The 27,606-nt window shown below is 50.2% G+C and overlaps 1 protein-coding gene across 3 annotated transcripts in view; it reads left to right on the top strand.

Moving 5' to 3' along the window:
• SPTBN1 (spectrin beta, non-erythrocytic 1) overlaps positions 1–27,606 on the top strand; it is a 195,927-nt gene that overhangs the window by 149,807 nt on the left and 18,514 nt on the right. For all 3 annotated transcript variants that reach the window (XM_003431278.5, XM_029071831.2, XM_029071832.2), the window contains 16 exons: positions 1,096–1,254; positions 3,252–3,554; positions 4,252–4,405; positions 5,300–6,170; positions 6,248–6,385; positions 7,383–8,139; positions 9,125–9,327; positions 12,679–12,769; positions 15,773–15,919; positions 17,630–17,893; positions 19,481–19,705; positions 20,748–20,837; positions 21,035–21,313; positions 22,382–22,512; positions 25,164–25,368; positions 26,267–26,641. In XM_003431278.5, coding sequence (XP_003431326.2) covers positions 1,096–1,254; positions 3,252–3,554; positions 4,252–4,405; positions 5,300–6,170; positions 6,248–6,385; positions 7,383–8,139; positions 9,125–9,327; positions 12,679–12,769; positions 15,773–15,919; positions 17,630–17,893; positions 19,481–19,705; positions 20,748–20,837; positions 21,035–21,313; positions 22,382–22,512; positions 25,164–25,368; positions 26,267–26,641 — 4,392 coding nt within the window. The remainder of the gene's footprint in view (positions 1–1,095; positions 1,255–3,251; positions 3,555–4,251; positions 4,406–5,299; positions 6,171–6,247; positions 6,386–7,382; positions 8,140–9,124; positions 9,328–12,678; positions 12,770–15,772; positions 15,920–17,629; positions 17,894–19,480; positions 19,706–20,747; positions 20,838–21,034; positions 21,314–22,381; positions 22,513–25,163; positions 25,369–26,266; positions 26,642–27,606) is intronic.

Here is a 27,606-nt window from a genome sequence, read left to right as displayed (position 1 = left end):
TAAGGACAGACCCCTGCTTGGATAGGAAAAGTATAATGGCGGGGAAGAGCCGTCTCAAGCTTAGCAGACTGAGTGTCCTGGAAAATGCTGGCAGCCGGTCAGGGTATGAGGAAGGGACCCAGTGACCAAGCTTATGACCAGGGAGGGAGTACTGGGATTCTGGTCTCCTCGTGAAAACAACCGTGCAGATATGTAGGAAGAGTTTACCAGCCTGTAAGAGTGGCGGTTTTTTTGGAGGAGTTTTACCAGCCCAATCTACCCCAGGTTGTCCTACCGTAAATCAGTACACCCTCTATATTTCTGGCTAATTTGAAGGAGAATCCTGGAAGATTACCCCTTCAGGGAGAGTCTTAGAGCAGCCATCCCTCCCCTCCCTACCTCCAACGAACAGTCATGTGGTGCCTGTATCTGTCAGGAAGCTGCATAAATATCTGAAGTGTTGTCTGCTGAGGAATCAAAATATCCAGATGCTTAATTAGAAATTCTCCCATCTTTCTGACCCAACCTTGCTAAGTTCTGTGATTTTTTTTTCAACAGGCAGCAATGGTTTTATCCTGGGCAGAAAATCAACTTCCAAAAAAAATCTAGTTGGACCTCAGCAGTGCTTTAAAGTTTACATTTCCTCCCCTGAAAGTTTTCTCCTGTTGGAGAAAAATGAGTGAACCTTCATTTTGTCGTTTCTTAGAAGGCTGGACCATGACCTGTGGACGTTACCACACAAAAACCCACTGATTATTTTTTTAAATCTGTTTATTGATTTTAATTTTTCTTTTCATCTTCGGACATTTCGAACTTGAAAGGAGTTTGGATTTCACTGTAATCCTTGGAATCCAAACCAGGCCAGCTCACCTCAGGTCTCCAGTGTCATCGAGGCCTGAGGCCTTCCAAAGGAGGAAGCCCTGGTGCCAAGACGGGTTAGCTGAGGGAACGAAAGATGTGTAACCGGTCCCGATCTGAAGAGGGAATCCAGGGCGCAGAGGGAACAGCTTTCTGGCTCTCAGTTCTGACTTTCCAGAATGGCCAGTGGCGATGGCCTGTCAGGGAGGCTCTATTGAATGCCCCATGTCAGATAGATGTTCTCTCTCATCCGCCCAGGCCTGGGAACGACTGGAAAAAGCTGAGCACGAACGAGAACTGGCACTGCGCAATGAGCTCATCCGACAGGAGAAACTGGAACAACTGGCCCGCCGATTTGATCGAAAGGCAGCTATGAGGGAGACGTGGCTGAGTGAAAACCAGCGTCTCGTGTCTCAGGTTAGTGAGTTAGTGACGGAATTTCCGAAGCCTGGACTAGATGTCAAGCACAAGGGTTGATGCCACAAAGGTAGATCGAACACAGAGTAGGGTTCACAGTCCAAGAGGGAGGGAGAACAAGTGGTTTATCCCCATTTTACGGAGGAGGAGCCTGAGACCCAGAGAGATGAAAGTCAAACAGCAGGCCAGAGAACTGGGTCTAGTACCTGGGCCTTCTGATTCCCAGTCATTCCATTAGTCCAAGGTAACCCATTCCCAATAGTATAATTGTGGTATTTGATAAGCGCTTACTATGTGCTAAACACTGTACTAAGCACTGGGATGGATACAAGCAAATCGAGTGGGACACAGTCCCTGTCCCAGAGGGGTTCACGGTCTCAACCCGTTTTATAGATGAGGTAACTGAGGCCCAAAGAGGTGAAGTGACTTGTCCAAGGACACACAGCAGACTAGTGGCAGAGCCGAGATCAGAACCCATGACCTGTCTCCCGAGCCAGTGCCGTATCCACTAAACTATGCTGCTTCTTGGAGTGGCTCTGAGCCTTACTAGGAGCACTGAAATGAGGATTACTCTATGGCAGGATACTGTATTTACACTTTGGCTTCCCTCTTGTTCTGAAATCACTGTATCCTCCTCTGAAATAATTCCCCAAATCTGCTTGTAGCATCATGGCGGGTGTTGGATTGGAATATAGTGGAGCAAGATAAGGGGTACCTGTTCTCCCTGAACATGGGGCTCGTGCTCTCTCAGAACCCATTAGTAAACCAGCAGTATTTATTGTGCACTTACTGTGTGCAGACCACTGTGTTAAGTCTTTGGGAGAGTGCAGATCAACAGAATTGTTTGGCATGTTACCCCCCTACAAGGAGCTTCCGGTCTGGCCAGAGTTAAGGGTGTCCTGATAGCAATAAATTGACAGAGCACCCTTTGAGTGCAATGCACTGTACTAAGCACTAGGGAAACTCACCGGTTCTACCACACCCAGCTGCTCCTTCCAACAGACCGTATCCAGACAGATTTTCCCTATTCCTACCTTGGCGTCCTCGAGTCATGAGAGTTTGTGTTTCGGTAGCCCCGAAGGTATGTTCCTAGAATAAGGCTGTGGGATTGCAATTAGAAGTACAGTCACCACACAAAGTTGGTGTATAATGCCAATCTGTTGTCCCTTTAGAAGCAACTTGAGTGTTATATTGTACTCTCCCAAGTGCATAGTACAGTGCTTTGCTCATAATAAGCACGCAGTAAATAAGATTGATTGATTGTTAAGAGGTGTTTGTAGACCTGTTGGGTAAAATATTTATGAAGAATGAACAGCCCACTCAAGCAAGCAGTCAGTGCTATTTAATGAGCACCTCCTGTTAAAAAAAAATAATACAGTCCCTGTCCTCAAACGGATTTATAATCAAGTAGAAAATCTGACTGACCCACCCCTTCCTGGTGGAGCCATAGGTAGCAAAATAATAATAATTATGGTACTTGTTAAGTGCTTACTATGTGCCAAGTGCAGTTTTAAGGATAGATGCAAGCAAATTGGGTTGGAGACAGTCCCCATTCCACATGGGGCTCACAGTCTTAATCCCCATTTTGCAGATGAGATAACTGAGGCCCAGAGAAGTGAACTGACTTGCCCAAGGTCACATAGCAGACATGTGGCGGGTCCAGGATTAGAACCCGGGTCCTTCTGACTCCTAGGACCATGCTCTATCCACTAGGCCACAGCCAGGGTACTTTTGTTCTTGTTCAATAAAAATTGTTACTTGCCCTAGGCAAGATGGGCAAGTTTCTTCCTGCAGAACGTATGAGCCAGTGTCACATCGCAGCTGGGCAGACCCCTCTGCGATACGCAGGGAGAGCAGGAGGGGAGTGAGGGTAGGGAGCCCGAGGACCGGGCAACCTCTCAGAGAAGGCGGGGCAGCCCGGCCCATCCCGATCCCCCCTTTCTTCCCCACTTCCCACGGGTGTCATTTCCCTCAAACTCTCACGGTGGTTCCCACAGGACAACTTCGGGTTTGACCTCCCCGCCGTGGAGGCCGCCACGAAAAAGCACGAGGCCATCGAGACGGACATCGCCGCCTACGAGGAGCGAGTCCAGGCCGTGGTGGCCGTGGCCAAGGAGCTGGAGGCAGAGAATTATCACGACATCAAGCGAATCACAGCGAGGAAGGACAACGTGATCCGCCTGTGGGAGTACCTGCTGGAGCTGCTCCGAGCCCGTAGGCAGCGCCTGGAGATGAACCTGGGGCTGCAGAAGATATTCCAGGAAATGCTCTACATTATGGACTGGATGGATGAGATGAAGGTAAGCGAGTCGTCCCCACCTGGAAAGAGGAAGCAGAGCACATTCTATGAGGAGTGTTGAACCCTCTTAAAAGCTGAGCCCTTCCACTTGTTCAGTCAATCAGGGAATTGACTAAGCACGTAGTAAATGCCAAACACTGTTCTTAGTGCTGCGACTGACACGCACCAACTCTGCCCTACATAGAGCTCCCTGTCAAAGAGATAAGGGAAAGCAGGTGTCTTATCCCCATTTTATACACGAGGAAACTTGAGGCCCAGAGAGGTTAAGGGATTTGCCCAGTGTCACCCAGCAGGCCAGGGGTGGAGCTGGGACTAAGCCCCCAGTCTCCTGACTCCCTGCCCCATGCCCTTTCCACCAGGCAACACTGCCTCCGTTGAGTTAGTTTGCGTGGCGGTACCCTCACACCTGTACGGACACATCCTATAAATTGAAAGGAGTGGTTCACGACTTTTTGAACCCCATGACTGTGTCAGGGAAGCAGCCAGGGTCTGAAACAAAAGCCTTTGGCGGGGTCTTGTCTTAGGGAAGTTTGTGCTTACAGCTCCAACACATCCCAAGAGAGCGCTGCTAAAATCTTGAGGGGGAGTGACACCGCTTAGTGAACGTTTGAGGGGGCCAAACTGGGATGATTTGGGGGGGCACATTGGATTCCCATTTAAAAACTTAGAGCCTCCCTTCCGCTCTGTTATTCCTATAGGTGCTTTTGCTGTCTCAAGACTATGGCAAACATTTGCTGGGGGTAGAAGACCTGTTGCAGAAACACGCACTGGTGGAGGCGGACATTGGTATCCAAGCAGAAAGGGTGAGAGGTGTCAACGCCTCGGCTCAGAAGTTTGCCACAGATGGGGAAGGTAAGGACTCCGCGCCCCCAAAGAGTCAATGCAAACTCTTTCCCCAGCAACCAAAGAGAGGAAACAGAGGGACGACCTTCCCGCCTCGGCATCCCCATCTGAGATTCAAACTCTGGGACTCCCTGCCAGTGGTCGTGGGAAAAAGGTTCATTCATTCATTTAGTCATATTTATTGATCACTTGATGTGTGCAAAGCTCTGTACTAAGTGCTTGGGAGAGTCCAATATAACAGTAAGCAGGCACATTCCCTGCCCGCAATGAGTTTACAGCCTAGAGAGTGATGGGAGTGGTTCCCACTTCTTTCCGGCCATGACATCATGAGTAGGACCAACCAGGCTTGTTTCCATTTCCCTTCCTAAGCCCAGCCTGGTTTTGCAATTTATTGATGTATTTAGTCATACTGTCTGTCTCTCCCTGTAGACTGTAAGCTCATGTGGGCAGGGAATGTGTTTATTGTTGTGTCTCACTCTCCCAAGTGCTTAGTACAGTACTTTGCACACAGTAAGCGCTCAATAATTACAATTGACTAGGACTGATGCCACTTCAAGAGACAAGATCCAACTGAACAGTCCTCTGTTGGGCCAGGGATTGGCCGCCCCTTCCAGCTCCTGAGGCCGGGGGTAGCGGCCATCGTGACCCTTTCAACTGGTGATCCTTGCCGTGTTCATTAAGAGTAACCATGTTCCCCCATTCTCTTTTAGAAACGGCAGCCAAGTGGAAGCCCTATTCCTTCCCTCATGCCGTCTTGGTTCTTGAGCGGTCCCCCTACCAGAGGGCCTGGAGTCCCAGGGTCCCGACAATTTCGGGCAGGCTGGCGGGCAGTAGACAGGGAAGGGATCCCACCTAGGCCCTCCGGAGAGGTGTCACCACAATTGTCCTTTTCCACCTCGGCAGGTTACAAGCCCTGCGACCCCCAGGTGATCCGCGACCGCGTGGCGCACATGGACTTCTGCTACCAGGAGCTGTGCCAGCTGGCGGCCGAGCGCCGGGCCCGCCTGGAGGAGTCCCGCCGCCTCTGGAAGTTCTTCTGGGAGATGGCGGAAGAGGAGGGCTGGATCAGGGAGAAGGAGCAGATCCTGTCCTCGGACGACTATGGCAAAGACCTGACCAGCGTCGTGCGCCTGCTCAGCAAGCACAGGGCCTTCGAGGACGAGATGAGCGGGCGCAGCGGCCACTTCGAGCAGGCCATCAAGGAAGGGGAAGACATGATCGCCGAGGAGCACTTCGGGGCGGAGAAGATCCGGGAGCGGATCGGCTACATCCGGGAACAGTGGGCCAACCTGGAGCAGCTGTCGGCCATCCGGAAGAAGCGCCTGGAGGAGGCCTCTCTGCTCCACCAGTTCCAGGCGGACGCGGACGACATCGACGCCTGGATGCTGGACATCCTCAAGATCGTGTCCAGCAACGACGTGGGCCACGACGAGTACTCGACCCAGTCCCTGGTCAAGAAGCACAAGGACGTGGCCGAGGAGATTGCCAACTACCGGCCGGCCATCGACTCGCTGCACGAGCAGGCCGGGGCCCTGCCCCGGGAGCACGCCGAGTCTCCCGACGTGCGCGGCCGGCTGTCCGGCATCGAGGAGCGCTACAAAGAGGTGGCGGAGCTCACCCGGCTCCGGAAGCAGGCCCTGCAGGACACTCTGGCCCTCTACAAGATGTTCAGCGAGGCCGACGCCTGCGAGCTCTGGATCGACGAGAAGGAGCAGTGGCTCAACAGCATGCAGATCCCGGAGAAGCTGGAGGACCTCGAGGTGATCCAGCACAGGTGAGGGCCATTCCCGGGGTCGGGGGGAGAGGGGGAAGGCCACACTGCTCTGACACCGCCCGTCTCGGCTCTTTCAGGTTCGAGAGCTTAGAGCCGGAAATGAACAACCAGGCGTCCCGTGTGGCCGTGGTGAACCAGATCGCCCGACAGCTGATGCACAGCGGCCATCCGAGCGAGAAGGAGATCAAGGCCCAGCAGGATAAGCTCAACACAAGGTGGGTACGCGGGTTGGCCAGGGCGGAGGCTGGGGGCGAGAGAGGAGTAACCCTAAATCTTCCCTCCTGCCCCCATGGCTCAGGGCGGGGTTTCACCGTGCCTGGGACCTTCTTCCCTCGAAGCGCCTCTGCAGCCTCCACCGTGTTGTCCTCCGTTTTCTAAGACACTGCCAATCCACAGTCGAATTTGACAAATCTAACATAGCGGGCCCCGCTGCTAAATGTTCTTCATTCTAAAAATAATCACCATAGTTGGGCTTTAGACGACAGCCTTCGGGATAGTATCATTAGCGGTGGTATTAGTTGAGAGTCGACTGAATGCAATGTGCTGTCCCAGTCACTTGGGAAGCGCAACTGAAGCCTTCCTTTCCCTCATGGAACTTACATTCTAAAGGGAGAGGCAGCCCAGAAAATCAAGAGAAAACAAAGGTGAATGTTCAGTCGAAGATACATTTATGCGCAAGTGCTGAGGATGATCATACGCCCGGGAGACGGGATGGGTCGATAAGATTCGGGGTACTGCGACGATTAGTCATCCAAGACTTGTTGGAGGATTGTGAACGTGGGGAGGGCTAAAGTCGGATGTCTGGGTGCCTCGAAGCTCCCAGAGGACGGACAAAAACTGATAAGCAGGCGTGTTGGGTCACTCACGGGAATCGATTGAGTACTTAGTGTATGCAGAGCACTGAACTAAGAACTTGGATTAGTACAATACAACGGAGTTGGTAGACGCGTTCCCTGCCCACAAGACACCTACATTCTAAGTGTTGAATCTGTTGCCGTCAAAACTGCCACAGGTCCCCTTCGTTTTCGGTGAGTACTGTTCTCACAGCAGCTCCAAGTCTCTTTTTTAGCAATCGCCGGTTCTCACCTTGAAAAATGAGGCAGCTTTATTGGTTTAATTTGGGAGGTGTTTCTCCACTGGGATCAAATCTTAGCAGGAGCCGGCGGTTCCCCACTGATCTCCCGGTTTATCCTCCTCTCTCCCACTCCCCAGGTGGAGCCAGTTCCGAGAACTGGTAGACCGGAAGAAAGACGCCCTCCTCTCGGCCCTGAGCATCCAGAACTACCACCTCGAGTGCAACGAAACCAAGTCCTGGATTCGGGAAAAGACCAAAGTCATCGAATCCACCCAGGACCTGGGCAACGACCTGGCGGGGGTCATGGCCCTGCAGAGGAAGCTGACCGGCATGGAACGGGATCTGGTGGCCATCGAGGCCAAGCTGACGGACCTGCAGAAGGAGGCGGAGAAGCTGGAGTCGGAGCACCCGGACCAGGCCCAGGCCATCCTGTCCCGCCTGGCGGAGATCAACGACGTGTGGGAGGAAATGAAGACCACCCTGAAGAACCGCGAGGCGTCGCTGGGGGAGGCGAGCAAGCTCCAGCAGTTCCTGCGCGACCTGGACGACTTCCAGTCCTGGCTGTCCCGCACCCAGACGGCCATCGCCTCCGAGGACATGCCCAACACCATGGCCGAGGCCGAGAAGCTGCTCACCCAGCACGAGAACATCAAGAATGAAATCAACAACTACGAGGAGGACTACCAGAAGATGAGGGACATGGGCGAGATGGTCACGCAGGGCCAGACGGATGCCCAGTACATGTTCCTGAGGCAGCGCCTGCAGGCTCTGGACACAGGCTGGAACGAGCTCCACAAGATGTGGGAGAACAGGCAGAATCTCCTCTCCCAGTCTCACGCCTACCAGCTGTTCCTCAGGGACACCAAGCAAGCGGAGGCATTTCTCAATAACCAGGTACCACCGGCAGTGACCCGCATTGGACTCTGGGGTCCCGTGAGCCCCCCAGTGCCCTTTGGCACTGTCTGAGCAGTTCCTTGGGTCAAGCGCATGCCTTTAATTCAGGCCGAAAGACCCTTAACGAAGTCGAATTGGTTAAAACCCATCACTGGGGGCAGGCGAGATGGACCCGTCGGTCAATCGGTGGCATTGATCGAGTGCTTACTGTGTGCAGAGCACTATACTGAGCACTTGGGAGAGTAATAATAATAGCAACAATAGTGATATCTGTTAGGCGCTTACAATGTGCCAAGCACTGTTGTAAGTGCTGGCACTTAGTCCCTGCCCCACACCGGGCTCCCAGTCTAGGCGCGAGGGAGTAGGATTTAATTCCCATTTTCTAGGTGGGGAAACTGAGGCACAGAGAAGTTTTGACTTTCCCAAGGTCACACTGCAGATTAGAACCCAGGTCCTCTGACTCCCAAGCTTGGGCTCTTTCCACTAGACTCTGCTACTTCTCCTTAGTAGTAAGAAATGTATAATGTGAACTGCGTCAGGGGTCAGCACTGCCAAACCACGTGATAAGCCATCCATAGGTCATATTCTCTCCCCTTCCGTCGGGAGTCCCGGGAGCCAAGTCAGAGCATATTCCCAGTCCATGTCCAAGGAGCAGCATGGCGTAGTGGATTGAGCATAGGCCTGAAAGTCAGAAGGACTTAGGTTCTAATCCCGGCTCCTCCACTTGTCTGCTCTGTGACTTCGAGCAAGTCACTTCACTTCTCTGGGCCTTAGTTACTTCATCTAGAAAAGGGGGATTAAGACTGTGAGCCCCATGTGAGACAACCTGATTGCCTGATTACCCAGCGCTTAGTTTGGTAGCTGGCACATAGTAAGTGCTTAACATATCATTTTAAAAAAAAAAAGCCCCACATTGAGTGTGTCTGACACGCTGTTGGGAAAGCAATACTCTAATATATTGTCTCACCTTTTTCTGTCTCCCAAGGAATATGTCTTGGCCCATACCGAGATGCCCACCACCTTGGAGGCAGCAGAAGCTGCTATTAAGAAGCAAGAGGACTTCATGACCACGATGGACGCCAACGAGGAAAAGATCAACGCGGTGGTGGAAACCGGTCGAAGACTGGTGAGCGATGGCAACATTAACTCCGACCGGATCCAAGAGAAAGTGGACTCCATCGACGACAGGTATGGCTTTTAGGTCCTTGGTGGTCTTGGCCAACAGGACCTGGGACTGACTCCAATCAATCGTATTTATTGAGCGCTTACCTTGTGCCGAGCCCTGTACGAAGCTCTTGGGAGAGGGCAATAGAACAATATAACAGATACTTTCCCTGCCCACAACAAGCTTACGTGTCTAGAGTCCCGACTGCTGGGAGTTTCCTCAGGCAGTCCTGTGGTCGGTTCCTTTCCCAGCGTCCCGTCGGCACGTGGGAGACACTTCCAAAGCAGCGAGGAGGATCTGCTTGGCTAAGCCGGCGTGTCACGTTTGCAGGCCACCTCTCTGGTGTCTCTTGCCAAGCCAGCTTCAGTGACACTGGAACAGTGTCTCTGTCTTAATGGGAGAAAAGACTTCCGCCCTCTATCCACCTCCCCATCACGTTCTGGCCAGGACACCAGGGGTTTTTGGTGGGTTTTGATGGTATTTGTTTAAGTGTTTACTATGTGCCCGGCACTGTACTAAGCACTGGGGTAGATACATGCCGATGAAGTTGGGTGAAGTCCATGTCCCACATGGAGCTCACCATCTTAATCCCCGTTCTATGGATAAGGGAACCGAGGCACAGAGAAGTGAAGTGACTTGCCCAGGGTCACACACTCGACAGATGGCGGAGCTGGGATTAGAACCTAGGTTCTTCTGACCCCCAGACCTGGACTGTAGCCACTTAGACCACGTGGCTTCTTGTGGCACCTTTTCAGTAATGGGAGTGGCTTTCTGGGAAACTTCTAGCACCTGGGGCTGGTTCGAGGACTGGCAGACTGCTCTTTTCTCCCCGCAAAATCAGAGCCAAGTAGTCCTGGAGGGGTCCCATTCCTTTGAACAGATTTGGAATTTGAATATAAAACCAACATTGGCGGGATCCATTTTTGCCAGCGGCAGACATCTGTTGATCAGGAGCTCAGATCTTGAGCAGTTTCTTTTCTCAGTTCCTTTTATGGGTGGGCATGAGGAGGAGGAGGTTGGGAAATCAATCAGTGGTATTTATTGAACGCTTACTATGTGCTGAGCACTGTACTAAGTGCTTGGGAGAGTACAGTTAACAGAGTTGGGGGAAAGTCACTATCCTCCCCACCATTAGAGCACTGGCCATTACTTGTCTCGAAGTTTATTTTCAGTCTTCGTTCTTCCCCGGTCGGTGGATTCAGTTGTGGGCAGGAAATGTGTCTACCAACTCTTTTGTATTGGACTCACCCAAGCGTTTAATACAGTACTCTGCACATCGTAAGCACATAATAGATACAGTTGATTCAGCTGCTGACTTCGGGGCTACAGATTCCTGACTTCAACACTCCAACTCGGATGGTTTTAGGCCTTTTTTTTTTTTTCTAATGGTGTTTAAGTGCTTACTAGGTGCCAGACACTATTATACGCTGGGGTAGATGCAAGATCGTATCTTGTCTTAATCCCCATTATACAGATGAGGTAACTGAGCCACAGAGCTTAGTGTAGAGCTTGGCTTATAGTAAGTGCTTAACAAATGCCACAATTATTATTCTATTATTATCAATTATTGGTTTTCTTTCTGGCTCCTGGACCTGTGCTCTATTCACTAGGCGATGCTGCTTCTCACAGGTGTTCTTTTAGATAATCCTTCTTCCTCCATTTCAGAGTGATATCCTCTTTCAGGCACCTCCCTAGTTTTGGGAATCTCAAGAATCACCATTAAATGAGTTGATACGATAAACTCCTCAAACAAAGACTTGGCGTATTTCAGCTCTGGGTGGAGTATGAGCCGGGTTTGAGGATGACTGTGGTGTCATGGGGAAAAAACAAGGTTTTAGTCCAACTTCATCCAAGGGTGGAACTGAAAACTGAAGAGACAGGCTCAAAACACACTCCCAGCCCACAGAAAACAGGATTGTAGCTTGGAAATAGCCAACTCGGTTTTCCCAGAACACATCAGCTCTTTGTCCTCTCTGTGACCTCCTCAAAAGTCATCTTCCGTGACTGTCCTGGGGCAGAATTTGGGCATTCAGCTCAGGTCTCTTCTCTCTGAGCACACCTCTGAGAGTGAGTTTGTGAAGCAAACTGTTTCATTCTGAGTGATTTTTCAAGTGTTTCACTTCCTGCTTGTGCTGGCGAGAAGTTATGCCACAAGAACTCCCTCAGGTGTTTTCTGAGTCAGTGGTGGTGTTTTTGCCTCTATGGCTCGTTTTCCCGTCCCTCCAGAGCAAGGCTATGAAACTAGTGTGGCCTAGTGGATAGAGCACAGGCCTGGGGTCAGAAGGACATGGGTTCTTGATACAAGTAAGCATTTAACTAATACCAGTATTATTATTATGATGATGTCCGTTGAACAGCCCTTTGCTTCCCTCCTCCAAGGGTAATGATTCCACTTGGACAGTTCATTCAGTTGTATTTATTGAGCACTTACTGTGTGCAGAGCTCCCTTTCTTAACTTTTCTCCCTCCGAAGCCCTGCTATAGAAAGGAAGCTAGAGGAGACCTTAGCAAAAATGCATTCAGCATAAGGTTGAGGGTTTGAATGGGTTGAATAAATGAGTGGCCTTTCCGATTGTCCATAAGATGGCATTCTTTTTGGCAATTATTGAAGTTGGGCTGATTGCCTTTAATGCTCGAAATCCGTCCCCTCAAATTAGCTTTAAGTCTGCCTTCCTTAAACACCTTGCCCAGGGTCATGTGTAAAGCCTCCATTCGAGGGAGGAGTAAGAACTAGTTTGATACTTGGACATGAACAGGTAAGTTGCACTCGAAGTGAAGTTTTGGAAATAGGGTTTTCATGCTTGAAGATCTTGGAATTTTGCCAGGGATTCTAAAATTCAGTATTGCTTTAACCCAGTTTATGTCATTTCACTGGATGAACAATATGGTTGTGAAGGGCAGGGTGAATAAACATCTAGCAAAGTCCAGCTTTGGATCCTATGTTCAGTTGCCTGGTAGTAATAATAATAATAATAATAATTTTGGTATTTCTTAAGTGCTTACTATGTGCCAGGCACTATACTAAGCACTCGAGTGTATACAAATAGGGTTGGGCACAGTCCCTGTCCCACATCGGGCTCACAGTTTTAATCCGCATTTTACAGATGAGGAAACTGAGGCCCGGAGAAGTGAAGTGACTTGCTCAAGGGCAAACAGCAGACAAGTGGCAGGATCGGGATTAAAACCCAGGTCCTTCTGACTCCGAGGACCATGCTGTATCCACTAGGCCAGGCTGTTCCTTAATATCACCTCAGCAAAAATAGTTGTCCCCTCAGGGTGTTCACATCCTGCAGCCTGGGGGTAATCCCCAGGGCTGGGAAATATGTCACCCTTTCGGTTTTGTAATTAAATTTTCCTGTTTTGTTTTTTAAACAGACATCGGAAGAACCGGGAGGCAGCCAGCGAGCTTCTGATGCGATTAAAAGATAACAGGGATCTTCAGAAATTTCTGCAGGATTGCCAGGAGGTATGGCTGTGTCATGTCATCATCGTTTTCCAGCAGATACTCAGGAAAAGCCAATCAGTGATACTTACTGAGTACTTACTGGCTGCAGAGCACTGTACTGTATACTTGAGAGAGTTTAATATGACAGAGTTGGTAGATGTGTTCCGAGCCCACAAGGTGCTGACAGTCTAGAGGGGATGAAATGAAGGAAAAAAATAAGTGAAACTGGGCTTCTTGCAGTACAAGGTGGGCTATTACACTTTAATTTGGTGCTTGGGTGGTCCGAGTCTTCAGTTTTTTGAATATGGAATCTTTTCAGTTAATACCCAGCTCTCTCATTTCTCTGAGGTCTTTTATTCGTACAGAAGAGCATGGCCCACCTAAAAACAGTCCCATTTAACTATAAAAACAGTTTTAAAATTAAGCGGGCATTCATTCAACAAGACCAGATTGAAGGCTTAAGATTAAGCAGGAGGGTTCCAGGTCTTCAAGGGAATGGGTGATGAAGATTTCCAATGAGCCTTTTCAAAATTGGAAATCTGCAAACCTTTTCTTTGGTTCCCGCAGCAAAAACAGTTGCCTTACGTGCCTGGAGTAGTAGTTTAGGAGTTTGACATCATCTTGATTTCTGCACACAAAATGTGAACATGTGATATCGATCTAATGATCGTCAAACCGTTTCACGCTCCACCGACATGTGCACAGACATGTTTTCAACCTCGACTTTAGCCTGGTCAATCTGGCTGAGGAATAGACCCTGTGCTAAGTTCTCGTGTGTGCATCCACCAGTCAAAGGCAGGAACAGGAGAAACCTAAAGAGGAGACCGAGGAAATAGATCAAGTTAATAACCAGTCTCCCCATTCGGGGTGGTGCTTTTATTCTGTTCCCAACCCTTCAATTTCTGACTGTGTCCCGTGAGATTCTGAAGTACAAACGAGTGGAAAACATAACAAGGCAGCATGCTTTGCCTAATGCTTGGCCAACACTATGTAATCAGTCCCAAGTCTGGGAAGTAGAATTTTTCTTTCCATTCACTGTAAATTACCGCCCACTTCTCGAGACGTGTCGATGCCAGTTTCCGTTAGGAATGCCCAGGAGGCTAACCTGGGCCGGTCTGATTTCCCTTGAGAACCCTGGTGAGGTTTGGCTGGATTTAGGTTCTTTCTTCCATTCACTGGTATTGATTGAGCCTCTACTGGGCGTGTCACACTTTGGTGCTTGGGCAGGGACAGCAGAAGCAAGACATAGGTCCCCTGCCCTCAGGGAGCCTACAGGTTCACCACTTCTATTAATTTGTCATGAAAAAAATGCCTCTTTTGTGTCCCTAGTGAGGTCTGCGTCCAGCACCTTCATGACTATCACCGGGGATTTTCGATAGGAGCGTTCTCTCTTTTGCCAATCTGGGTGACCCTTTCGGGAAAGAATGTGCGCACGTGGGAGTGACCTTTCCTGGTGCCCGTGAACTATAAATGCAGTTTTTGTCCAACGAGGCTGCGGGAGAACCAATGAGTTGGCAGGTTCCACGCGCCCATCCCAGCGCAAGGGCTCCCAAGATGCTTTGGAGTCTGTGGGATGCGGTGTTCCGCTCAGCTCCTCACAAAGCGGAGACTTGTTTCCCCTTTCATCCCTCTTGGGTAGGTGGTGACAGACGGAGGGAATAAGCGACGTCCTAGTATCTCTGCTAAATGTCTTTCCCTGTTGGACTCCCCAAACCAGACCACTGGGGACACAAGGTACCCCGAACGGGTTGGGTGGACACAGCTGCAGGAAGGTTTTGTCGCTTTGCGTGTCTAAACTACGAAATAATAATAATAATAATGTTGGTATTTGTTAAGCGCTTACTATGTGCAGAGCACTGTTCTAAGCGCTGGGGTAGACACAGGGGAATCAGGTTGTCCCACGTGGGGCTCACAGTCTTAATCCCCATTTTACAGATGAGGGAACTGAGGCACAGAGAAGTTAAGTGACTTGCCCACAGTCACACAGCTGACAAGTGGCAGAGCTGGGATTCGAACTCATGAGCCCTGACTCCAAAGCCCGTGCTCTTTCCACTGCGCCACGCGAAACCTATTCTCTTATTACAGCCAGGCTGAGAACAGCCTAGGCAAGGCCGGTGTCCAAAGTCCAAGACAGCTGGCGAGCAGGTTGCTTTTTATTCATTCAGTAGATCTTTGCAGTGCCTCAGGGTAAGGGTGAAATTCTATGAAATCATTGGGGGATTGGACTTCAACTGTTACCTAACTGAAGCAGCGAGGCGTAATAGAAAGAGCCCGGGCCTGGGAGTCAGAGGACCTGGGTTCTAATGCTGGGATTCGTCACTTGCCTGCTGTGTGACCTTGGGCAAGTCACTTTGGTGCCCGTTTCATTGACTGTAAAATGGGAATTTAATGCCTGATCCTCCTCCTTAGTTGGAGAGCCCTTTATGGGACAGGGAGTGTGTCTGACCTGATTAACTGGTATCTGCTTCAGCACTTAGAATAATGCTTGACACATGATAAGCACTTAACAAATTCCATCATAATTAGAAGAGCAGATCTCTTAATGTTTACTTATTTGGTAGAAAGCTGAAGATGGTTATTCTAGATGGGAGAATGAGGAATCAAAATACAAAATCTCGACGGCCGGCCTGCCGTCTTAGGGAATTCTGGAGGCACCCCAACCCCCAGCTTTCCGTAAAGTATCACAGCTCCATGCCAGGCGCTCAGTATACAGTCTGGCCGGGGAGTCCGAGCCGGGCCCAGTTCTGGGTCCCGTGTGCATCCTCAGTGAGCTGGGTGGCCTAGTGGACTGAGCACAGGCCTGGGGGTTGGAAGGATCTCGGTTCTAATCCCAGCTCTGACACTTGTCTGCTGTGTGACCTTGAGCAAATCACTTCTATGCCTCAGTTCCCTCCTCTGTAAAATGGGGCTTAAGGGCATGAGCCCCATGTGGGACAGGGACCCAGTTACCACCAATGATCCACATGTGAAAATTTCTTTACAAAAGTCACCACCTCTTACCCATATCCTTTCCACATTTTCCAGCTGTCCCTCTGGATCAACGAGAAGATGCTTACAGCCCAGGACATGTCCTACGACGAAGCCAGAAACCTGCACAGTAAATGGCTGAAGCACCAAGCGTTCATGGCAGAACTGGCTTCCAACAAAGAGTGGCTCGACAAAATCGAACAGGTGACTCCGAGGTTTGGCTTGGGTCAGAAGGCACACGATTGCAGCGTCTCATGACTCAACAGACTTGTATAAGAGTGTGGCGAGTCATAGCTGAAACCTTCCAAGCATTTTTAGAAAAAGAAAATTGTTCCCCATTTCATGAGTCTTACAGCTCACCGTTCGGGGGACAAAGGGAGGCTAATTTTGGCCATGTACACCTTGGGTCAAGCCAAGGACATTTCATCTATGTGGCCTCTACAAGTGAAAATTGATGGGATTCATGAGCCAGGCTTAGCAACTGTTTCCTATTAAGTAGGCCAGCAAAATGATTTTCATCAGCTCTGTCTGCCTCCAGCCCTCTTTCTTTCTCTTTCTCTCTGTCTGTGTCTTTCTCTTTCGTTCCTCTCTCTCTCCTGTCTTTATTCTCTCTTTCTCCTCTCTCCTCTCTCCCATCTCTCTCCCTCTTTCTTCTCCTCCAGGAGGTGTGGTTATGTGGGCAGTTTGGGGCTTGTCTGATGTCTTTCTCAATGCTTCTGCTTGCTAATTACTAGGTTTAATCAACCTCAATTTTTTTCCTTCGAGCTTAGAACAGTTAAGTGCCTGTGTCGAGCCTTGTAGAAATGTCATTTTTCCAAGGGGACCTTTGAAATGGAGGGAACAGTCACAGTGGGGATGATGAGTGTCTTCCCCTAGCCAGCATCTGCGCAGACCTCAAAGGATTTCATGTAAAGGGCTGTAATTAAACTTAACTAAGCTCTTTCCTTTAATCCCCCCTTGCTTCCCCACCCACCCAATGACATTTCCTTTTGGCAAATGACTTGTCCAAGCAGAGTCGTCAAGACTGCGTGCCTGTGATCTCACTGCCCCTTTCAGAGCTCTTGGTGGGCCAGCTACCTCAGACGGTCAAACTTATCATCAGGTCGGCGACACCGCTCACCCCACCCTGGTGCTCCCCAACGCAACCGCTTCCTAAGCGGTTGTAGATGGTGGTCAGGCCCTCTTCCTCAGTGAGTCAGCCAGTTGTATTTATTAAGCCCTTACTGTGTGCAAAGCATTGTACTAAGCACTTGGGAGAGTGCAATATAACAATAAACAGACATATTTCCTACCCACAATGAACATACAGTCTAGAAGGGGAGATAGACATTAATATAAATAAATTAGAGATCTGGACATAAGTGCTGTGGGGCCTGGAGGGGGGGTTGAAGAAAGGGAGCCAGGGTGAAGGCAGAAGGGGATGGGAAAAGAGGAAAGGAGGGCTTTGGCAGAGAAGACCTCTTGAAGGAGATGTGCCTTCAGTAAGGTTTGCAGAGGAGGAGAGTGATTGTCAGATATGAGGAGGGGGAGGGTGTTCCAGACTCCACCTTTGTTGCATACGTGACTCCCCAGTTCGTGGCTGCCGAGGGTACATGCCCAGGCCCTGAGCCGCCTCGGACGAGGGATTCGGGTTCAACATTCCTCGCTCGTTCCATTAGCCCAGCTCAATGCATGTGACCTTTTAGCTCCACTACCCCCATAGCATCCCTCGACCACGTCCAGAGAGAATCACGGTGTGAGCCGTGTTCCGCTCTCAGCTACCGTCTTTGGTGAGGGCCAGATCTGAGGAGGAATCATCAAGGTTTTCTGGAGGGGAGAGGTGTGGAGTCCACCTTAACCCATAGCAGAAGCCCGGATTTCCTTTCCCACGGTGCCGCGGTCGACATATGTAACACACTCGTCTGTGCTACGCAGGAAGGAATGCAGCTGATTGCCGAGAAGCCCGAGACAGAAGCAGTGGTGAAGGAGAAGCTGACGGGCTTACATAAGATGTGGGAAGTTCTGGAATCCACCACCCAGACGAAGGCCCAGCGGCTGTTCGATGCAAATAAAGCCGAACTCTTCACGCAGAGCTGTGCCGATCTGGACAAGTGGCTGAATGGCCTGGAGAGCCAGATTCAGTCTGACGACTACGGCAAAGACCTCACCAGCGTAAACATCTTACTGAAAAAGCAGCAGGCAAGTCCTCGGGAGTGGGTGGTGCCCGTGACGGTGGGGGTATTTGTCAAGCACTTAGTCTGTGCCGAGCTCTGTGCTAAGCACTGGGGAAGAAACAAGATAATCAGGTTGGACTGAGTCCCTGTCCCAGGTGAGGCTCACCATCTAGGGGGGCAGAACAGGTATTTAGTCTCCATTGGGCAGGTGAGGAAACTGAGGCACAGGGAAGTTGAGTGACACCTTTTTTAATAGCATGTAAGCTCTTATTATGTGCCAGGCACTGTACCTAGCTGGGGTAGATAGAAGCTATTCAGGTTGAACACAGTCCATGTTCCCCCAAGGAGCTCACAGTCTTAATCTCCATTTTACAGATGAGATAATCGATCAGTGGTATTTGAGTGCCTACGATATGCAGAGCACTGTATTAAATGCTTGAGAGAGTACAGTACAACAGAACCGAGGCTCAGAGAAGTTGTGACTTGCCCAAGATCACACAGCAGCCAACTGGCGAGACCAGGATTAGAACTCAGGTCCTTCTGATTCCCAAGCCTGTGCTTTATCTATCAGACCCCGTTAGTTCTCATGTCTGAAGTCACAGAGCAGGCAAGTGGCAAAGCTGGAATTAGAAACCAGGTCTCCCGACTCCCAGGCTTGTGCTCTTTCCAGTGAGCCGCACTGCTTCCCAGCTGGGAACCCAGGATTCGAAGAAATGGGCACCGCCAAACTGCCATAGAATGTTTTTTAATCCAAGTTCCCTTTGTAGTGCAAGCAACCCAGGGTCAGGTTTTTGCAAAAGAGAAATAATAATAATTATGGTATTTGCTAGGCACTTACTATGTGCTAAGCCCTAGAGTAGAGACAACGTAGGTCCCACGAGGGGTTCCCAGTACAAGAAGGGGGGAAAGCAGATATGGAATCCCCATTTTACAGATGAGGGAACTGAAGCACAGAAAAGCTAAGGACTTACCCAAGGTCACAGTAGGCAAGTGGCAGAGTAGGGATTAGAACAGGTCCTCTGACTCCCAGGCCTGTGCTCTTTCTACTAGGCCAAACTGCTTCTTAGTGAATATTCCAGCAGTAGACAGAAGGCTGTTGCCCAGTCCAACAGCAGAATTCCTCTGCCTATTCACCCCGTAGGTACAAGCCTGTCAGTAGTACCATCCTCTGTGTCCTTGGGCAAGTCATTTAATCAGTTGTATTTATTGAGCACTTAGTGTGTGTAGAGCAGTATACTAAGTGCTTGGAGACTACACTATACCAGAGTTGATAGACAAGTTTCTTGCCAACATTAAGCTTTCAATCTGGAGGATGAGCTTAAGTCACTTAGCTTCTCAGGGTCTCAGTTTCCTCAGCTCTGAAATGCGGATTCAATGCCTTGTTCTCCCTCCTACTTAGACCATGAGCCTGTTCCTCTCCCACACGATTATCCTGTGCTTACCTCAGTGCTTAGTACAGTGTTTGCCCCACAGTAAACGCTGAATAAAACCCCCCATTTTGGCCTCTGCCAAAATGCTACAAGCGATTCCCATCTCTTAAGAACAGATACTTGCTTGTTTCCCTCTGCGTGCTCTGCGGGCTGACATCTCCCTGGCCTATTTCTGCCATTAGATGCTGGAGAATCAGATGGATGTGCGGAAGAAGGAGATTGAGGAACTGCAGAGCCAAGCCCAGGCCTTGAGCCAAGAAGGAAAAAGCACTGACGAAGTGGACAGCAAACGCCTCACCGTGCAGACCAAATTCATGGAGCTCCTGGAGCCTCTGACCGAACGGAAGAGCAACCTGTTGGCTTCCAAAGAGATTCATCAGTTCAACCGGGATGTGGAGGACGAGATTGTGAGTAGGGGGTTCGGGGCGGAGTCTCCCCTCGCCTCTCTAGGCTGTTGGGCCGCTGGGTTTTCAGAACGCCGCTGACCTTTGACCGTCACTGGAGCTAAGCCCTTCTCCCTCAGGGTAGGATTCATTCGTTCATTCAGCCGTATTTATTGAGCGCTTACTGTGTGCAGAGCACTGTACTAAGCACTTGGGAAAATACACTGCAACGATAAACAGAGACATTCCCTGCCCACGTCGAGCCCACAGTCTAGAATGGGGGAGACAGACTTCAATACAAATAAATAAAATTAGAGATGTGTACATAAGTGCTTTGGAGCTGGGACGGGGGAAGAGGAAAGGGCTAAATAAAATTACAGATGAATACATAAGTGGTTTGAGGATGTGGGTCTTTTTGGTCCAGTTTGCAACTGGAAGGAGTCCAGGATGGCTTTGGGCAGGAATGAATCAATCGATACTATTTCCTGAGAACCTTGTGTGAGAACCTTAGGCACTTGTACTAAATGCCTAGCAGAAGTAGTCAATCTTGGGGAATGACTCTTGAAGCTGACACTCGGTCCCTCTTCCTAACGTGAGTTGGGTTAGCGGCATTTTCAGCGACAACCTGCCTCCCAGTGCAGTCAGATGCTCCTCGAAGAACTGAAATCGTTTCGACTTCCCTGATGTCCTTCGCTCTCCTGCCTTGAGTCAAAGACCATCAGCCCTGTATAGTTTCCCCTCCATCAGATGCCTGGGGGCAGATGGAGAAGCAGTGTGGCCCTAATGTTCAGAGTACGGGCTTGGAATTCAAAGGGACCTGGGCTCTAATCCCAGCTCCTCCGCTTGTCTGCCGTGTGAATTTAAGCAAGTCGTTTAACTTCTCTGCGCCTCCGTACCCTCATCCGTACAGCGGGCATTAAGACTGTGAGTCCCTTGTGACACAGGGACTGCGTCCAACTTAATTTGCTTGTATCTACCCTAGCACCTAGTACAGTGCCCGGCACAGAGTGAGCGCATAACAAATACCACGATTATTATAATGACTATTGTTTTCACTCCTTTCCAGCTGTGGGTCGGTGAAAGGATGCCCATAGCCACCTCCACGGACCATGGCCACAACCTCCAGACCGTGCAGCTGTTGATTAAGAAGAACCAGGTAATAGGTCCGGGCCCGCTTGATAAATGATTGCGCTAAATTACAAGGCAGAGTTTCTTCTGAGGGAATTCTAAAAGACTGTGGTTTCCGTTTACTAATAAGGGCTTGGAATGAGTAGTGGGGTCATGGCCCTTTGGTGAGCGCCTTTCTTATTTCCCTCTTCCTCTCTCCCCCACCCCCCGGCAATCACCCCAAAGACCCTCCAGAAAGAAATCCAGGGCCACCAGCCCCGCATCGACGACATCTACGAGAGGAGTCAGAACATCCTCACCGACAGCAGCCTGAGCGCCGAAGCCATCAGGCAGAGGCTGGCGGACCTGAAGCAGCTGTGGAACCTGGTCATAGAGGAGACGGAGAAGCGGCACCGGCGGCTGGAGGAATCCCACAAAGCTCAGCAGTACTACTTCGACGCGGCCGAGGCCGAGGCCTGGATGAGCGAGCAGGAGCTCTACATGATGTCAGAAGAGAAAGCCAAGGTGAAGGGAGTCTTGTTTGCGAGCGGGAGGGGCCGAGGTCGGCGGCTCAGCTTATCCTCCCCCCCCCCCCCCACCCCCCCCACCCCCGCAGCACCCCGCCCCAGGCCTCAGGGAAGCTCATCCTCATGGCGGCGGCTGTCAGTCAAGGCGCGGTTGGTCTCCCGCAGTGCGTGGCGTTGCCGGCGGCCGCTTCCTCTTTCTGGACTGGACTCCAGCTAGGGATGTGAGCGCAGTCGTCATTCTCCATAAAATGGGGCCTGCCGACGTTTGGAGCAGCTTCGGGCCTGGGTCCGACTGCCAGCCGGTGGAAGCCTTGTCCAGTGAGCGGGGGCACCGGCTCCCAACGCTGCCGTTGAACAGGCTGGAGGCCTCGTTGGCTTCAGCCACCTTCCAGTGGCAGAGAGTAGTACCTCCACACCTCTCTCCCTCTCTCCCCTAATAATAATAATAATAATTTTGGTAGTTATTAAGCACTTACTATGTGCCAAGCACTGTTCTAAGCGCTGGGGTAGATACAAATTAATCAGGTTGGACTCAGTCCCTATTCCAAATTGGGCTCACACTCTTATTCCCCATTTTTTACAAATGAGGTAACTGAGGCTCAGAGAAGTGAAGTGACTTGCCCAAGGTCACACAGCAGAAAAGTGGCAGATCTGGGATTAGAACCCATGACCTTTTGACTCCCAGGCCCATGCTCTATCCATTACACCATCCTCCTTCTCTTCCCCTCTTCTCTCCCTTCTCTCTCTCCTTTTCTACTCCTCCCCTCTTCCTTGTCTCGCTCTCCTCTCTCCTTTCTTCTCTCTCTCTCTCCCTTCCCGCCACCGTCTCCATCCTGTCTCCTGGCTTTGTCCTCATGCAGGCCATCTGCCATCTAGTCAGCTAATAGCACTGTCTCCCAAACCCTTCCATTTGTCATCTCTCCAAGCCACTGCCAAGCACACTCCTCTCTGAGGAGGTCCAGGCTGCCCCCATCCCCTACTCCCCAGGCTCCCTGCTGTAGGATGGAGTTTGGGTTCATCGCAGGGCAGGTGTGCCACGGCTGTAATCTCTCTGTACCGTCCCCAGGATGAGCAGAGCGCCGTGTCTATGCTGAAGAAGCACCAGATTCTGGAACAAGCGGTGGAGGACTACGCCGAGACCGTGCACCAGCTGTCCAAGACCAGCAGGGCTCTGGTGGCCGACAATCACCCGGAGAGGTTAATGCCTTTTGTATGACCAACGGGTTGCTCTAGCTCCCCGGAAAAGAAAACGGCCCAGTCGGTCTTGGGCAGGTGGGAAAATTGGGCCAAAAGGCAGTCTCAGTTAAAGCATTCCCAATCTTTTGGGATTAAAAGGTGCTGGACCGAACCGGGCCACCCTTAACGTAAGGCAGAGTGTTTCCGGCTGCACGAGACCCTGCCTTAGTTGAGGGGAGATCGACGAGGGAAGTGGAAGGGAGGATTTAGGTGTATGTGTGCCTTCAGTGAGATCTAGTGGTGGCGTTTTCACTGAACTGATAGGCTACTGAACTCAGATCAGTCACAGGGTGGAACGTTTACCTTATTCAATACCTGTCCCCACTGGGTATTTGAGGAGCTTTGGACCCGAAAAGATGGCTGAGTGGGGCTTGGGCCTTGACTGTGCTGATTCCACAGCTTGGACTGGGCTTGCCAAAGCAACCTTCTCACCTGCACCGGGCCAGACACGAGCCAGTCTGCATATTCAGCAGAGAAATTGCTGACTGTCATAGAACGATGTCATCGAATCTGTTTTCAGGCAACATCGAGAGATCTAAAGTTCCCAGCTGGTAGCGAACCATATCTGTCAAAGCCTTGGTGTTGAGACAGATACGGTCAAAGTCTGTGTGAGCTTCAGGGTATGAATGTTCCTAGACCTGAGGTTCGGATAGGAGATTTTGGCATTGGGATATGTTAGAGCTGAAGTGCCAGGACACGATTGGATACCTAGTAGAAATAGCAGTAAAGTGTAGTTGCCAAGTTTTCATGTGATACAATGAATAATAATAATTATGGTATTTGTTAAGTGCTTACTATGTGCAAAGCACTGTTCTAAGCGCTGGGGTTAATGCAAGGTAATCAGGTTGTCCCACGTGGGGCTCACAGTTTTCATCCCCATTTTAGAGATGAGGGAACTGAGGCACAGAGAGGTTAAGTGACTTGCCCAAAGTAGTGAACTACACCAAGCACTTGGGACAGTGCACAGAAACAAGAAACACAGTTCTTTGCTCAGGAGTTGCTGCTCTAATGGGGAGACAGATGTACAGGTATTCCCAACTGGAGTAGTAATAATAATCAATCAACAATAAACAATTGAACATTTCATAGATTTGGCAAGTGCTGAGGAAGGTAATAATAATTATGGTATTAAGCACTTACTATGTGTTAAGCACAGTACTAAACACTGGGGTAGATGCAGCTTCATCAGTTCTGACACACTGTGAACTGCCCCACACAGGACTCACGGTCTAAAGAGGAGGGAGAACATGTGTTTCATCCCCATTTAATAATGGAACTGAGGCACAGAGAAGCTAAGCAACTGGCTAAATATCACAGAGCAGGCAAGTGGTAGAGCTGGGATTAGAACCCAGGTCCCCCGACTCCCAGGTCCTTGCTCTTTCCAGTAGGCCATGCCCTTGCGTTGAATCAATTCAAGGTGTTTGGAGGTAATCGGGGAAAGCTTGTTGGAGGAGGTGCGACTTTAGGAGGCTCTGAATGTGGCTTTGACCCCTGAGCTTAATATCCAGGGTGAGCATATGGGAATCTTAAAATGAAGACGATGAGAGGGAGATGGGGGAAGAGGAGAGGAGAATGGGGACAGGCCCGGGCCTGAGGGGACTGCAGGAGTCGGTTGTATTTATTGAGCTCTTACTCTGTGCAGAGCATTGTACTAAGCACTTAGGAGAGTACAGTATAACAGAAACATTCCCTGCCTATAACAAGCTTACAGTCTAGAGGAAAAGGGGACTGCAGTTTGGGTGTCCTAGTTGCTGGTGCATGGCTGCTTTGCAGGGTCCATAGCGTTGCAATTCCCGGAGTCTGGGAGATGTGGGGTGGGACTGGGAAGAAAATGGCTGCATTTAGCAGGTTTCCCGCCTCCTTCTCTCAGACTTTTGGCTCCTGGAAAGGAACAGGAGAAAAACCCAAATGTTGTGGGAGAGAAGATGACCTAGCAGAAAGTCACGCCCCGCCTGGCAATCTGTCATATTTGGGTCAGGCAACTTCTTGTTTAAGGATGGGTCAACATTTTGACTGCTAAGCGTGTATTCGCTCTGAATGTTGAAGGAAGGCCCGATTCCTGGAGCCGAGATTATGTGGCTTAATTCAGTTTTGGACCCTCAACCTAACTAAATTGCATTTGGATGACATGTCCATTTTTTGTGGCTTGGAACTAAGGTCTGTCCAAAAAGGCCAAATTTGAGCCTAAAGTAATATTAGTTTTCATTACTAAAAGTAATTTTAGTGATTTTTTTTCCCACTAGCTATGTTGTCCAACTGTTTATTTTTCACTCACCCCACCTCTAGGTGCTGCCAACTTTTCGTTTGGATTGTGGGGATGAAAATGGGCCAGGGATTTTTATTTGTTTATTTATCTATTTATTTGTTTATTGTGAAAGGGTGGGAACGGGGAGTGGGGCAGGCTTCAGAGCTAACATTGGCCTGAAAGCCACCATTTCAAGCATGATGAAAATCTCTCAGGTCTTCTCAGAGCCCTAGAGTTAGGGAAACTGGGCATCCAGCAGAAGCAGCTGTGAGGCGATCATCACTGAGGAGTTGTCACCTAGGACCGCCCCCGTCCCGTCCCCTTCCACCACCCCAGGACACAAGTGTAACTTTGGTTTGTTTTCCAGTGAGAGAATCAGCATGAGGCAGTCCAAAGTGGATAAACTGTACGCAGGCCTGAAGGATTTGGCCGAGGAGAGGAGAGGCAAACTGGACGAGAGACACAGGCTATTCCAGCTGAACCGGGAGGTGGACGATCTGGAGCAGTGGATCGCCGAGAGGGAGGTGGTGGCTGGCTCCCATGAGCTGGGACAGGACTACGAGCACGTCACAGTAAGTCCCCTTCCCGGGGCCCAAATCTCCTGGGTTCACGGTCTGGATCGGGCAGACTTTCTTTTAGCTTTTCCTGAAACCTAGCTCCTGGACTGGAATTAAAAAAAAAAAAAAAGCAGTGTGGCTTAAAGCAAGGACCTAAATTCTAATCCCTGATCTGCCCATTGTTTGCTGTGTGACCTTGGGCGAGTCTTTTCACTTCTGTGGGCCTCAGATTCCTCAACTGTAAAATGGGGATTCAAATCCTGTTGTCCCTCTGTGAGCCCCGTGAGGGTCAGGGATTGTGTCCCTAATTAATTTGTATCGGCCCTACACTTAAAACAGTGCTTGACACATACTAAGCACTTAACAAATACCATAAAACAATAAAATAAAGGTCTCTCCATCAGTCAGTGGTATTTATTGAACGCTTACCATGCACAGAGCACTGAGCAAAGCGCTTGGGAGAGTGAAGTACCATAGAGTTAGTAGGTACGATCTCTGCCCACATGGAGCTTATAGGCTACGGGGGAATGCAGACATTAAAATAAATTATGGATGGAAGAAATGACAAAATATTAGGATATATATGTGAGTGTTATGGGGCTGGGATGAGTTTCAAGGAGCATAAGGGGTTCGCAGCCAAGGGCGTAGATGATGTAGAGGGGAGAGCGAATAGTGTGCGGCAGTGAGGGGTTATTCGAAGAAGGCCAGGTCGGATAAATTGCCATTTTGCAGAGGAGGGAGCTGAGGCAAAGAGAAGTGAAGTGACTTGCCCAAGGTCACACAGGAGACCCGTGGCAGTGCTAGTTATAGAACCCAGGTCCTCCGACTCCAGCCCGTGCTCTGTCCAATAGGCCACGCTGTCTCCCCCCGATCAACTCAGCACTGATTTTTCCTCCACACCCTTCCATTTCAGATGCTCCAAGAACGATTCCGTGAATTTGCCCGCGACACCGGAAACATCGGGCAGGAGCGGGTGGACACGGTCAATCACATGGCCGACGACCTCATCAACTCCGGACATTCCGACGCCGCCACCATCGCCGAGTGGAAGGACGGCCTGAACGAGGCCTGGGCCGACCTCCTGGAGCTGATCGACACGAGAACGCAGATCCTGGCCGCCTCGTACGAACTGCACAAATTTTACCACGATGCCAAGGAGATTTTCGGGCGCATCCAGGACAAACACAAGAAGCTGCCCGAGGAGCTCGGGAGGGATCAGAACACGGTGGAGACGCTCCAGAGGATGCATACGACATTTGAGCATGACATCCAGGCTTTGGGCACCCAGGTGGGTTTCGAATCCCCTGGCGGGAGCCGTACCCCAGGGGCAGTGAGGGGCCGGCTAGCATGATGTAGTGGGTGAAGCGTGGGCTGGGAGTCAGAAGGTCATGGGTTCTAATCCTGGCTCCGCCATTTGTCTGTTGGGTGACCTTGAGCAAGTCACTCAACTTTTATATGTCTGTAACCTCATCTGTAACATGGAGATTCTGACTGTGAGCCCCACGTGGGACAGGGACTGTGTCCAACCCAATTTGCTTATATCCACCCCAGTGCTTAGTACAGTGCCTGGCACAAAGTAAGCAATTAAATACCCTAATTATTATTTTTGTAATTGTCACCAGTGCCCACTGTGGGTGTGGTGAGGAGGAAGTATTGGCCCCACCCCCAGGGAAGCAGCACAACCTCGTGGGTAGAGCACGGACCTGGGAGTCACAAGGACCTGGGTCCTAATCCTGGCTCTTCCAGTTGTCTGCTCTGTGACCTTGGGCAAATCACTTCACTTCTCTATGCCTCAGTTACTTCATTTGTAAAATAGGGTTTAAGACTAAGCCCCATATGGGACAAGGACTCTGTCCAACTGACCAACCTATATCTACCTCAGTGCTTAGAAAAATGCTTCCCACATTGAAAACGCGTAACAAATACCATCGTTGTTATTATTGTCTGAGCTGGACGGTCTGCCATGTCTACCGAGGCCTGACTACTAGAGAAGCAGCGTGGCTCAGTGGAAAGAGCATGGGCTTTGGAGTCAGAGGTCATGAGTTCGATTCCCAGCTCTGCCACTTGTCAGCTGTGTGACTGTGGGCAAGTCACTTAACTTCTCTGTGCCTCAGTTCCCTCATCTGTAAAATGGGGATGAAGACTGTGAGCCCCACGTGGGACAACCTGATACCCCTGTGTCTCCCCCAGCGCTTAGAACAGTGCTCTGCACATAGTAAGCGCTTAAGAAATACCAACATATATATATATACT

The sequence above is a fragment of the Ornithorhynchus anatinus genome, chromosome 9 (genome assembly GCF_004115215.2).
Source record: "Ornithorhynchus anatinus isolate Pmale09 chromosome 9, mOrnAna1.pri.v4, whole genome shotgun sequence".
Classification (NCBI taxonomy): domain Eukaryota; kingdom Metazoa; phylum Chordata; class Mammalia; order Monotremata; family Ornithorhynchidae; genus Ornithorhynchus; species Ornithorhynchus anatinus.
Note: the sequence above shows the minus strand (reverse complement) of the source record. Positions and strands in the feature narration are given on the sequence as shown.